Genomic DNA, 14,677 nt, shown 5'->3' with positions numbered 1-14,677 from the left:
AGCGCGAACACTAACCAATAAAGTGGGGGGTTGCCACCCCAAACCCCCAGTCGGAGCTCTTTAAAAATTATTTTTTCCCCCGTGCGCTTCTGTCTTGCACCGAATTGTTGGTGCTGGATTGTCGGCATGCTGGCGCCTGGCGCGCGATTATCCCGTCACCCAAAATTCAGGCATTAAGCATTAAGATCTAGGCACTTAACTTCTTATATTAGGCACCCAGATCTTTGAATATGTACCCCTAACTGTAGAGAAAACCTTAAAATAGTTACCTGCTGCACCACTGTGTTTCCACCATTAAGAACAGCAATGCCAAGCTTCAACGTTTCCACAACCATAGAGCTCATTTCACCTGTCATAGCAAAATAAAAATGCAGAGACATACAGATAACTCAGGTTGATTGCCTGTCTCCCCATATCTGCTTCTTTGCTCACTTTAATTACGAGTATTTTCTTCTCAGTATGAGGGGCCCCTGAAAAGTTCTCAGCCCAACCAAGAAGAGACTGATGTGGAGCCATGAAACTTACAAGTTACTACATACTTTCTTGACACTTTTTGTTTCAATTATAGGGGAAAACACTCTCTAGGGATTCAAGACAAAGTTAGACAAGTTCCTGCTGAACCGGAGCATACGCAGATAGAGCTGGTCTCAGTTAGGGCACTGGTCTTTGTCTTGGGGGTCTGCCGTGGGAATGGACTGCTGGGCGCGATGGACCACAGGTCTAACCCAGCAGCAGCAATTCTTATGTTCTTATGTTCATGGCTCCATATCTTTCTCTTCTTGGTTGGGCTGAGAACTTTTCAGGGGCCCCTCATATTTATTTCTTCCTTTCATCACATTAGTCACCTGTGTTCTAACACAGACTACTTTTGTTCACATGGAGAGTAATTTTATAAAGGGTGTATTATGTGTGAAAAGCCTTCTATAAAATTACCTCTCACATAAAAGTGCATGCAATGACAAGAAGATGTTTATTTTTACTCTGCTTGGGCATGAGTGTGTTGAAGAATGGAGTTTGGGCAGAGTGGAAGTGGTTGCTAATTATACACATACTTTATATAAATACATGCGTTTCTTGCCTTTGTTATGTGTGAACATTCACACAAGCTCCCAAGCATGTGTAAATGTCTGTGGCTTCATTTTACTCGTATCTGCGATACTTATACGAGGGCATGCTGAAAAGTTCTCAGCCCAAGCAAGAGAATGACATGGATATGGTTCAATTAATTATCGGAAATAATGTCAAAACACAGAATTTTGTTTCTGAAAATTGGCACTTAATGAAGCAAGACAACACTCTTTTCAGCTACAGTGGCAAAATAATGCTCAGAATTTAGGAAGTTGGCTGGTTGGGTTGAGAACTTTTCAGCACCCCCTCGTTTGCACTACTTGCCCTCCCGATCTAGGGGACCTGTTATGAGGGTTGATTAATAAGTCATAGCAACTATTAAATCTAATATATATGTTTGAAAGTGTGCGACATGTACTTCTTAATGTTGCCACCAGATGAGAGGTGAGTGCAGCGGTGTCAGGTAGGTGAGAAGCAAAAACACATGACATTTGAAATCATTGTTTTATTATGGCATTCAGTATATAATATGAACAATAAAGTACAAATACAAACTGTTTAACTGTTAACATCCTTCAAAGTAGTCTCCCAGGTTGTCTTGTGTGTCATCTAGTTTAGTGTTCTTCAACCGCCGGTCCGCGGACCGGTGTCGGTCCGCAAACATTTCTTGCCGGTCCGTGAAGGATTTGGGTCTTTACAAACTGCACACGAGGCAGGAAGAGAGGCGTCAACTGACTTGCAACTTCCTGTTGCCGTCGCTTATGCCGGGCCTGCTGCCTCCTGCCTTCGCCAGTATGTCTCCGCACCTCTAGACCAGCAGTGGCAGCTCTGTGTGCTTTTAACTTTGGCACACAGCTGCCCTTAAGCAGTAGCTTAGCTGCGATTTCATAAAGCAGAAACCAGAGATGACAAAATGTAGAAAAAATCATTTTATTTCTATCTTGTGATTAGAATATATCAGATTTGAAATATGTATCCTGCTAGAGCTGGTGGTGTTTGACATAACTGGGGGGCTCTCTCTGACCAGGGGGGCAATTGCCCTAGTTGCACTCCCCTAACACTATTCCTGTCATGTGTGACTGCGGTATTCTGTTAGCATGATATCTATGTGTACCATTCTGTCATAAATTGGCTTATTCAGTTTTCTTGATAGTAGAGGGGATATATGTGAAGGGGAGGGGAGACAGGGGTTTTGTTGGACCTTGCTCTGTATATTTGTATTTATAAAATGACAATTGTACAGAATATTGTTTCTTTTTATACTTTAATAAAACACGTTCAATATAAAATCATAACTATTTGAGGCTTGTACGGATAGGATCAGATGGTTTGCGGGACTGAGTTTGTGGGGACGGGGAGGAGATGGGTTTAAAAAAAAAAAAATTTCAGTCTTAGTAGTTTGCCGGTCCACAAAATAATTATTTTATTTCCGTCGGTCCATAGGTGTAAAAAGGTTGAAAAACACTGATCTAGTTCGTGAGGGACACACTGTGAATGCAGTGTCATTGCTGCATTACTACCTGCGTCGTGCAGTATGGGAGAAACATCCGGAACTGTTGCACACCATAATCCTACATGACAACACTACAGCTCACACAGCAGACAGTTATTTATAGCATTGGGGATGGGAGACTACTTTGAAGGATGTTAACAGTTAAACATACTCATTCTCAAGCTGATTGTGATTGGGTGCTTGGTTTACTGAAACAGCTAACATTTATTACTTATTTGTTAATAAAACAGTGATTTCAAATGTCATGTTTTTTGCTTCTCCCCTTCTAGAGACCGCTGCACTCATCTCTTATCTGGTGGCAATATTAAGAAGTACTTGCTACACACTTTCAAACATATATATGAGATTGAAATTACTCCCTTACATGAATGAAAAGAAGTTTACCTGAGGAAAAGATTTTCTCTAAAATTGTTCTAGAAGTATATTCCAGGTATATTGTGGGAAAAAAATAAGCATGCAATGTCATTTCACATATGTTTTTACTGACAATAAATGAAAGTCTTCCCTAGGATGAGGCCATGACAAGATTTGGAACTACACATGTACTTATGGATTTTCAAAAGTAGGTGGATTAATTTTCTGAAAGATGTTGTGCTTACTAAAGAGTAGGTATAAATCTATACGTGGAGGGGCATAATCGAAAGGGACGTCTAAGTCTGTTTACGTCCATCTCGCAGGTCGCCCAAAGTTAAAAAGAGCCTAAGACACATTTTCGAAAGATATGTCCTTTTGACTTTCGAAAATCGTCTAATTATATGTCCTGCCGATCTGATCGTCCAAGCCACTAAATCATCCATCTTTATACCACATTTCCATCCAACTTTCCGTCCAAGTCCAAAACGCCTAGAACAAGCCCTGTTGGACGTGGGAGGTGTCTGCAAAGTGATGGACTCAACACCCAGACATGCCACCTAAATAGTGGGGTACCTTACAGGGCACTGCTGTGAACTTCACAAAAAGAGTGCCATGTCTTCTCCTCACTACAGTTCCCTTACAGATTATGGTGAGCCCCCCCAAACAACCTCCAGAATCCCCTAGACCCACTTATCTATCACCCCAATAGCCCTTATGGATGCAGGAGTCACTTATATGCCAGTACAAAAGGGTTTTGGGGGTGTATAGGGCAGTGCACATGTTTCAGTATCAATGCAGTGATTACTGGGGCTTATGGGCATGGGTCCTTCTCTCTATGGGTCCCTAACCCACCACCAAGACGACTTAAGCTGCCTCTGTGCTAGACTACTAGGCTTTCCTATGCCAGGCAGCCAGCTGATGAAGGTCTGGAGGCTGAAATTTAAAGTTGTGAATACAATTTTTATGGGGGTGGGAGGCGGTTGGTGATCACTGGGGTAGTGTTTGGGGGTCTGTGTTATGTGTTTTCAGTGCTTATCTGGTGAGTTTAGTGGTTTTTTGTGACTTAGATACTTCTTAAAATCACAGCTTTATTAATCTTTCTTTAAAAAAATTATTACAAAATTTTATTTGTTTATAAATTAGTAAAGTGCTCAGTTCATTAAACCAATAGTGCATAGATGACATACACAGTGGTTATTCTGGGGCCATCATGAACTTTACCGCCCCTTTACCAACCTCCTACCAGATAGTAAAAAAAGTGCATAAAAACTACTTATCTGGAGTCTCCTCTCAGGTTGGATTTCAATCATGACCACTGGATAATCTATGAAAGTGAACTTGTGCAAAAAGTGCTAAGGTGTTGTAAACATGACTCCTTTGGGTATCTACTACCCCCCGACTCGAGTTTCGTAATTATCTTCGTCAGGAGGGGTACTAGGAGCATAAAAACAGTGCATAAACTTAAATTACTACCATATATTGAACATTCCTGTCATCTTATAAAGTAATTTAGCACATTACTGTTGCTCAAACTTTTAAGATCAAACTACATACATAGAATCGATGTACATTCATACCTGTTAGACGGCTCACACTACTGGGGGAGAACGAGCAAAACCGGGAACACTCTCTGCTCTAAGCTAGCTTTAAATACTCTATCTTTATACCCAACCCGAAACTTTACAGTATAAGGAACAACGTTTCATATTTAACTGGAAAACTTTCACCAATACAGGGTTGAATATGGAAGTTGAATGGATTACTCTGTAAAAGGTTTAGGTTCCGGTTCACGGGGAGTCCTTCTGGGTTGGGTATAAAGATAGAGTATTTAGCAGAGAGTGTTCCTGGTTTTGCTCGTTCTCCCCCAGTAGTGTGAGCCATTTAACAGGTATGTAGTTTGATCTTAAAAGTTTGAGCAACAGTAATGTGCTAAATTACTTTATAAGATGACAGGAATGTTCAATATATGGTAGTAATTTAAGTTTATAAGATGACAGGAATGTTCAATATATGGTAGTAATTTAAGTTTATGCACTGTTTTTATGCTCCTAGTACCCCACCTGATGAAGATAATTACGAAACTCGAGTCGGGGGGTAGTAGATACCCAATGGAGTCATGTTTACAGCACCTTAGCACTTTTTGCACAAGTTCACTTTCATAGATTATCCAGTGGTCATGATTGAAATCCAACCTGAGAGGAGACTCCAGATAAGTAGTTTTTATGCACTTCTTTTACTATCTGGTAGGAGGTTGGTAAAGAGGCGGTAAAGTTCATGATGGCCCCAGAATAACCACTGTGTATGTCATCTATGCACTATTGGTTTAATGAACTGAGCACTTTTCTAATTTATAAACAAATAAAATTTTGTAATAATTTTTTTAAAGAAAGATTAATAAAGCTGTGATTTTAAGAAGTATTTGAATTTATATCCAGCAATATAAGCAATAACTCCCTACTTTTGAGACATTTTTGTGACTTAGACCATGTTTTAGATGGTCTAAGTCACAACGTCCAAGTTCCGTTGATCGTTTGGTGTATAACTTTCGGTTATACATGCTGTACGACTAAGTCTAAGCCGGCCATGTCCCGCCCAACTCCCACCCTCGACACACCTCCCGAAACGCCCCGTTTAGCTTTGTACGTTGAGCGGCACTATGAAGGCCTAGGTCATTTAGAAATACATCCAAAACCTGGTTTTATTATCGGTGCTTGGACGTTTTTGAGAAATGTTCATCCAAGTGCCGACTTAGGACGGTTTTTGGACGTTTTTCTCTTTTGAGCCCCATATTGTTTTGCTAAGTTACACCCCACCTTGTTAGGGTTTTTTATTACCAACTGCTTTGGTAAAAGCTCCAACACTCAAAGGAATTCTATGAGCATCAGAGCTTTTACCTTGCTTCCCCAGGACAGTGACTCTGTTGTTTGTGGTCATCTGTGCGGGCTTGGGGCTGGCTGTTTCCATCCCCTCTAAAACACATAGATCAGAGAGGGTGGGAACCAGCTGGCTTTGAGTGTGCACAGAAACTTAGTGTTTGCTCTGGATGGCTGTGTGGTGCTTCTTGTGCAAATGGTAGAGTCGCTGACCCGGGTGAGCAAGGTGAAAAATAAACACTTTACAGTAGCAGCAGTGGCAGGGAACAAAATGCTGAAAAAGGGGGGATGAAGGAAAACATGCTGAAAATCATGTGGGGAAGAAGAGAAATGCTAAAGAAGGGAAATAGGAAGGGAAGGAGAGAGATGCTGGAGGTGGTGAGGTAGTTGGAGGGGGAGGAAGGAATGGAGAGGTGTGTTGAATGAAGACCATAGGGTGGGGACAGAAAAGAGAGTAAGGAATAAGAGAAGTGCTAGACACCATGGGCGAGGGATTGAGAGGGAGAGAGGGCAGGAGATAGATACTGTAGGGGAACTATGAGGGAGGTGGGGTTGGGAACAGAATTTGAGCACCCCCAAATAAAAAAGCCTTCTACCCCTGAACTGGGATAATACTAAGAAGCTTTGCCATAAAGTGTGAAGAAGAGAAATAAGAAGCAGCTTTTCTCAGTGATCTATGGCAGAGTTTCTCAATCTTTTCAAGCCAAGTACCCCCTAAGCCTAACAAATATCAACCATGTACCCCGCCCCAGTTCTGCCCCTGCCCCGCTCAAACTCAACCCCTGACTCCAGCCCCCATAATAATAGTACTAATTGTAATACAATTTCTTCCATCCATTTTTCATATATACACAACATAATCTTATTAATACATAATGGTAACTACAAAATAACCCCCCCACACACACAAATACGCTATGCAGAGAAAATGTTAATTATCATTTATATTCAGGGATTTTTCAAAGAGGTCAAGGCAGATGACTTTAAAATATGCAATGTCACCTAAGTAACAACTATAGAAAGTCACCTCAGTAACAGCTATAGAAAAATAGACAAATATAGTGCAAAATATGGTCAGCAGATATAAATTTTCAAAACTGACACATTTTGATCACTAAATTGTCTGGTGATTTCATGAGTCTCTGGTTGCACTTCTTTCTGATTGTGCATCTAATATTTATTTATTTATTTCTACTCCTGCATGCTTCCTCTCCTCCAGACCTCATTCCATTCTCCAACCAACCTCTGGCTCTGCCCCTCCATGAATCCAACTTTTTCTTCCTCTCTCCCTGCCTGCCCCCCCCCCACTGAAGCCACTGCCGCTGATTTCTCCCTGCCTCTCCACCCCACCCCTGAAGCCGACCCTGACACCTATCACGCTTCATTCCAACCCCTATGCCTCCACAGCAACAGGAGGAGATGGGTGGGAATGGAGCTTGTTGGGTGGCAGGGTCAGCTTTGGGGTGGGGCAGGGAGGAATTTAATAATAATAATAACTTTATTCTTTTATACCACCATAACCAAAAGTTCTAGGCAGTTTACACTAAAAAGAGCTGGACAATCAGCAAAATACAATAATAAAGTAAAAAATACAAATATTTGTAAAATAGAATTTCAATAATATAATTCACTAAGTAATAAACTTATCGAACAAAGTGGTCTTAATTAATTTATGAAAACTGCAATAGGATAACATAGCTTGCTGAATACATTTACCTAAGCAAGATTTTTGCCTACCAGCTTGAAATGCTAGGGTACTATCTAAGAAGGTCTTATATCTACACCCATTAATTTATGGATAAGTAGAAGTTTCTAATTTCTCTTGATGGTCTATGCAACACAAAATGAGGAAAAAGATAAGCTGGAGACAATCCTGATATCAGCTTAAAGCAGATACAGGAAAATTTGAATAATACTCTTGCCTCCAAAGGCAGCCAATGAAGTAAACGATAATATGGACTAATATGGTCATTCTTTTTTAAACCAAAAATCAATCGAACAGCTGTATTCTGAATTATCCTTAATTTCCTTAGAATTTTTTCAGGTGCTCCTAAATAGATGATGTTACAATAGTCTAAAATAGATAAAACTAATGCCTGCACCAATAGGCTGAACGATAAAGGATCAAATTTGCGATGGCGGGGGGCAGGAAGGGAGAGATCCCAGGCAGTAGCCAGCTCGCGTACCCCCAACAGGCGGACCTTGTGTACGTGTACTGGTCTTTGGTGCCAAAAATGCATCTAATACTGTAGATTTGGAAAGCAACAAGGGGAATTCTGCGTGGAAAGCAACTAGGTCAGTAGGTCAGCAACTAGGTCATTTCTACGTGGAAACTACTGTGTATTGAAAATGAAAGATTTATGTCGTTTCCTTAAAGCTCTGGTAGATTCCACCTGCTGGCAAAAATGCAGCCTTGTATGTATGACTCTGTGAATCTTCTTGTCTTAATAAGAAGTTAACTTAACATTGGCCTCCTTTTACAAAGCAGATTTACTGTGGCAGCCTCTGGTAATCACACTGAAGCCTATTGGGAATTAATAGGCTTCAGTGCTGTGCCACGTGGCAGCTGTTAGCATGGCTTTGTAAAAGGGGGGAGGGGATTGGGAGGTATAGTTACTTTCCTGCCCTGTGGCCCATATTAAACCCTTGTAGCATATCAAGTTTTAATATCTAATAAGGCCAATACTACATATATTTTTCCTGAATTGCATTTCAACTGTTTCCTAACTTGCAATTATTGTGATTTACAGTATTTCTTCTCTCAAAGACTGGCAGAAACAAATACTCAGACCCAAATAACAAAAGGACCTGCTCCGCATTGATGCCAGAGAGCACTGCAAACATAATAAGCCCTGTTGGGAGGAAGGATTAACTACCATAAAATGATAGTATTATCACTGATCGTATGGTGCTCTCTCCTTACAGCTCCATACTTTACAAGTATTACATTTTTGCTTTACTATATCATCTACCTTTGCTTGCACTGATCATCTGCAGAACCATCTCTGCTGCTCCCCTCTCATGGAGACGAGCTTGCTGATAGAGTGTTTTCTGTTTTTCCATTTCTTTTTCCTGGAACAAAGAATATGCATCAGTTCTATTACAATAAAGGGACCTTTTACTAAACCGCGGTATAAAAGTGGCCTCAGCACATCTTTATGTGAGGCATTCTCACAAGCTGAGGCCATTTTTACTGCCAGGGAAACATGGCCGACTTTTCTATTTTCTGTATCAATGGCCATGCACTAATTTTCCCATTAGTGTGTGGCCATTATCACTTGAACTCATACCACCTTCCATTTTGTAGACAATAGGGATTCGTGCACTAAACCTATACTAATCAGTTAGGGCATGGCAATGTTCGCATGCTAACTGATTAGCACAGAACATGCCTATTCTTCACTTCCATCCAGATCTGCTGTCAATGCTAAAACCCAAATTGTATTTTTTGCTGAAGGGTAGCATGTGCACATCCAAACATTACCACAGAACACCTTAGCGCACTTTGCAGTAGGCTATTTTTTTTGCTGCCGAAAGCACATGTTAGTGCTTACCACAACTTAGTAAAAGGGCCCCAAAGTGTGTTATTATTTGGATTCATCATATACCTATTAAATAGTGATATGTATTTGATTTAAATGACATGGGAAATATCAATGTCATTTTGTGTTCCTTTTTGCCCTAAACAGGAAGACCTCAAAATAATTTTCCTGTTTCATTATTAGTGCATATTCTTCTGAAGAAAAGTGCATTATTGGGAAAGAGCACACACTGGTCATGAAGAGAGTATATTCCTCTTTCCCAATAATGGAAGAAGTAGGAAAGCAGTGGGCAAAACTGAAAGGAGCTATTGTAAAGGCAACAAATTATTTTGTAAGGAAAGTAAGTAAAAGTAAGAGGAAAAGAAGGCCACTTTGGTTCTCAAAAGTAGTAGCTGAGAAGGTAAGGAAAAAGAGGCTAGCTTTCATAAACTACAAAAGATTGCAGAACGAGGAAGACATGCAAAACTATCTGGAAAAGTTAAGAGAGGTTAGTCAAGTAGTCAGGAAAGCAAAGATGCAAATGGAAGAAAAAATAGTTGATACAGTAAAATGGAGGGACAAGATCTTTTTTAGATATGTTAGTGATAAGAGGAAGTGCAAAAATGACATTGTGAGACTCAAAGTTGAAGGAGAGGAATATGTAGAAGCTGATAAAGAAAAGGCTGAATTGATTAACAAATATGTCTATTCTGTTTTCACAGCTGAAGCGCTGGGAGTGGGTCCACAGAAGACAAATGCAAATAATGATGGAGGTATTGTAGACCCTGAGTGATATTTCAGAGGACTGTGCATATGAGGAGCTAGCTAAATTAAAGGTGGACAAAGCGATGGAGCTGGATGGTGTACATCTGAGAGTACTGAAGAAACTTAGGGAAGATCTGGCGGCTCCACTGCTGATCTTTTCAATGCTTCTCTAGAGTCGGGAGTGACACCAGAGAACTGAAGAAGGGCAAATGTAGTTCTTCTCCATCTTATTTAATATCTTCATCAATGACCTAGAGGATGGAACATCCAGTGAGATCATCAAGTTTGCAGATGACACAAAGCTATGCCGGGCCATCAAATCGCAGAAGGACAGTGAAGAACTCCAGAGTGACTTGAGCCGATTGGAGAATTGGGCAGATAAATGGCAGATGAAGTTTAATGTGGAAAAATGCAAAGTGATGCACTTAGGCAGAAAAAATAAGGAACACAAGTATAGTATGTCAGGTGCAACTCTGGGAAAATCTGAACAGGAAAAGGACCTGGGAGTATTAATCGAAAGGACACTGAAGCCGTCGGTGCAATGTGCGGCGGTAGCGAAGAACGCGAATAGAATGCTAGGCATGATAAAGAAGGGAATCACGAGTATATCGGAGAAAGTCATAATGCCGCTTTATAGAGCGATGGTCAGACCACACTTGGAATACTGCGTCCAGCATTGGTCTCCATACCTAAAGAAGGATATCATACTGCTAGAGAGTGTGCAGAGACGAGCAACAAAGCTGGTGAAAGGTATGGAGAACCTGGATTAAGAGGAAAGACTTAAGAGACTGGGGTTGTTCTCCCTTGAGAAAAGGAGACTACGAGGGGATATGATTGAGACATTCAAAATACTGAAAGGAATCGACAAAATAGAGCAGGAAAAAACGTTATTTACAATGTCCAATGTGGCACGGACAAGAGGACATGGGCTGAAGCTAAGGGGGGACAAGTTCAAGACAAATATCAGGAAGTTCTGCTTCACACAACGAGTGGTGGACAACTGGAATGCTCTCCCAGAAGAGGTAATTGCGGAATCCACCATTCTAGGATTTAAGGGTAAGTTAGATGTACATCTCCTTATGAGTGGCATGAAGTGACATGGGTAGGGGTAGGCTAGATGCACTTCTCTTTACGAGAAGCTTGGAGCGATATGGGGACCAAAACTATGCCAGGGTACACCTGGCGGGGCCTCCGTGTGTGTGGATCGCCGGACTTGATGGACCTAGGGTCTGTTCCGGAGATGGCGCTTCTTATGTTCTTATGTTCCACAAAAGTGGAAGTAAGGAAGAAATAGGGAACTGTAAGTAAGGAAGAGGTAGGGAACTGTAAGTCTGACTTCTGTGGTAAGTAAATTAATAGAAACACTTTTAAAAAGAGAATAGTGAAGTTTCTGGAATCCAGTGGATTACAGGACTCAAAGCAACATGGATTCACTAGAGGCAGTCTTATCAGACAATTGGATAGAGGGAGAACACTAGATGTATTTAGATTCTAGCAAAGCCTTTGAAAGTGTTCCACACAGGCGTCTAATAAATAAACTGCTTCATTTTTATAGAATTGTGCTTAGTGCCACTGGCATTTAGAATTGCGCTTAGGCACTGGCATTTAGTTCAGCTAAAACCAGGCCTAATTCCTGCATCTAAGTTATGCATGCATCAGGCATATTCTATAACAATGTGTATAACTTTTAGAAGCACCTTCAATCTGCCCCTGGCCATGCCATGTACTGCAACTGGCGTACACTTTTAATTAGTCTTAATTAGCATCAATTATGAGGTGTTAATTGCCAATTAGAGATAATTAGATCAATTAATCAATTGTGTGTGCACATTAACTATGTGCAATGATGTATGCACACAACTTTAAGTGCCATTTATAGGATCGAGATAAGGTGCCCTGTGTCCCTACAATGTTCCATCCATGTCTACCTCCCCTTGGAATTACAATTAATACAATATTTTATAGAATAATGCGGTGTGCATACACACACACACACACACATACAATTATATTGTGTTTTTTAAAATATATTTTTATTTATCATGTCAGTATCAATACAATAAACAATTAAATCTGCAGTACATGGAGAGGCATTTTCGATAGAATGTCTAAGTCTGAGTTTGGATGTTTTCCACAAAATGTCCAAAGTCAGAGGTGGAGAAATGGCCATTTTTGAAACCGGTTAAACCACTAGATATTAATTTTTTTTTTTTTTTTTTTTAATCGCCTACTTAGCCATCAGGATGTCCAATCTTAGTATATTCAGCTTTATTCACCATTTTTGTCCACAGAAATGTCCAAGTGCAAAATGTCCAAATCCAGACCATTCAGATGTGGGAGGGGTCAACATTATGGACTGGCCACATAGAGATTCTAATAGAGCAGTGGGGCACCTTAAAGGGCAATGCTGTGAACTTCACATAAAGGGTGCTAAGCCCTCCCAAATCTACTATACCCACTTGTCTACTACCCCAATAGCCCTTATGGCAGCAGTTGGCACCTATATGGCACTATAGTAGGATCTGGGTGAGTTTTGGTGGGTTCACACTTTCCACCATAAATGTAGTATTTAGAGTGGCTTATGGGCCTAGGTCCTCCTCTTTGTAGTTCACTAGCCCACACACTAGGCTACTTAAGATACTTGTGTGATGTTCTACTAGGATTTCCCATACTAAGGACAAAGAAAATCACTGTAGACAGATGTACAAGATGCAGGCAAGGTTTATTTTGAACTGATTGTTGCATACAAATAGACCACTTTATACAATATAGGACCCAACACGGTCCATGTTTCGATCAACATGTCTTCTTCAGGGGTCCTATAAAATGGTGGATTCAAAGGACATGCAAGAATAATGCCTGATCTGTAAGCTGTTTAATTAAGCAATGAAAATGTACTGCTGAAGATGATGTGTTGATTGAAACATAGACCGTGTTCGGTCCCATATTTTGTATAAAGTTTTGAAAATGCCCCTAAAAGTATACAATCTTATTTAACACCAGTCCAATTTTATCTTAAGCCACTCCAGTGTCTCATATCATTCCACATTCATACCCATCCATACCTGATTCATCTTTCTAGATGTCACAGCAGTGTATTAGCTTTTCACCTGTTACAATATAAATCTCAGCTATGTTAATGACATTAAAAAGTGTATTTCTTAGTTCTTTATTTGTGGACATATCTGGGAAAAGGTGACTAAAATCACTAGAAAAAAAAATCAGGTTGTAATAAATTCTGTGAGAGCAAATAATCTCTAATACAATAAACAAAACCCCATCCTTTTATGTGAAAATTTTTTTTTAAGTTGCAGAAGTTCAGACATGTATCTTTTTCAAACTACTTATGACATGAAAAATATGCCCTTCTTAACATTTTTGATCCACTACTTTAGTCACCTTTTCCCAGAGGCATCACATATTGTTTATTGTTGCCTTTTCTACTAACCAATATAGACTATTTTCACAGGTCTGACATTCTCACAAACCATACTCACTTCAAAGGTCTTTTCTTTCTCTTCATTTTCCTCTTCACTTTCACAGCTCTGAAAGAGAAACGGGGAAGTCAGTATTTGGCTTGAACAAAATCCCTAATCATTTATTAGGGCAGCTCTACTATGCCTTACAGCAGGGAATTATTAGCTATTGGGAGAGGGTGGAAAAGTAATTTTATATAAAATTGTTTTCGTGCACACATGCCAACATATATGTATGCATGTGGCAGCCATTTCTATAATTCTATACCTATATTTACATGCTAAAGGGTGTCTACTTTCCTTTATAATATTAGTGTAACAGGTAAAATACATCCCTATAATTTAGGCATGAACTTTCACCAGCCAAAGAAGCTGTTGTAAATGCTGAAATGCATAAAAATTATAGTTTTCTATAATTTATGCATGTAACTCTGTGTCCCGCCCATGCTCTGCCCAGGCTCCATTTACATGTACAGTACACTCATCTTTACCTTCCAACCTATCCCAGCCCCCTTCCCCATCGCCATTTCCAGTATTCCAAACTTGCTGTCTTCACCAATAGTGACCAAACAAGGCAGTAGGCACATGGGATCTCTTAGAGAAGGGGTGTCCAATGTCGGTCCTCGAGGGCCACAATCCAGTCGGGTTTTCAGGATTTCCCCAATGAATATGCATTGAAAGCAGTGCATGCAAATAGATCTCATGCATATTCATTGGGGAAATCCTGAAAACCCGACTGGACTGCGGCCCTCGAGGACCGACATTGGACACCCCTGTCTTAGAGAGAAGAAGAGATAATGGTTACTGTGGATGGGCAGACTAGATGAGCCATTTAGTCTTTATCTGCCATCATGTTTCTATGTAAATGCAACCACCTTTGGTAGAACATAAGAACATAAGAAGTTGCCTCCGCTGAGGCAGACCATAGGTCCATTCTGCTCAGCAGTCCGCTCCCGCGGCGGCCCATCAGGCCCATTGCCTGAGCAATGGTCTATACCTATCTATACCCCTCAATCCCTTTTTCTTCTAGGAATCTATCCAAACCTTCTTTGAAACCATTTAATGTTTTCTTGTCTACAACAGCCTCTGGAAGCACGTTCCATGTAG

The 14,677-nt window shown here is 40.4% G+C and overlaps 1 protein-coding gene across 2 annotated transcripts in view; it reads right to left on the bottom strand.

The window, feature by feature from the left end:
* The window catches only part of RYR3 (ryanodine receptor 3), a 693,107-nt gene that overhangs the window by 128,431 nt on the left and 549,999 nt on the right, over positions 1–14,677 (bottom strand). For both annotated transcript variants that reach the window (XM_033952387.1, XM_033952388.1), the window contains exons 77-79: positions 13,592–13,639; positions 8,781–8,880; positions 270–349 (exon numbers count right to left, since the gene is read on the bottom strand). In XM_033952387.1, the coding sequence (XP_033808278.1) occupies positions 270–349; positions 8,781–8,880; positions 13,592–13,639 (228 nt within the window). The remainder of the gene's footprint in view (positions 1–269; positions 350–8,780; positions 8,881–13,591; positions 13,640–14,677) is intronic.

Source organism: Geotrypetes seraphini, chromosome 7 (assembly GCF_902459505.1).
Source record: "Geotrypetes seraphini chromosome 7, aGeoSer1.1, whole genome shotgun sequence".
Classification (NCBI taxonomy): Eukaryota; Metazoa; Chordata; class Amphibia; order Gymnophiona; family Dermophiidae; genus Geotrypetes; species Geotrypetes seraphini.
Note: the sequence above shows the minus strand (reverse complement) of the source record. Positions and strands in the feature narration are given on the sequence as shown.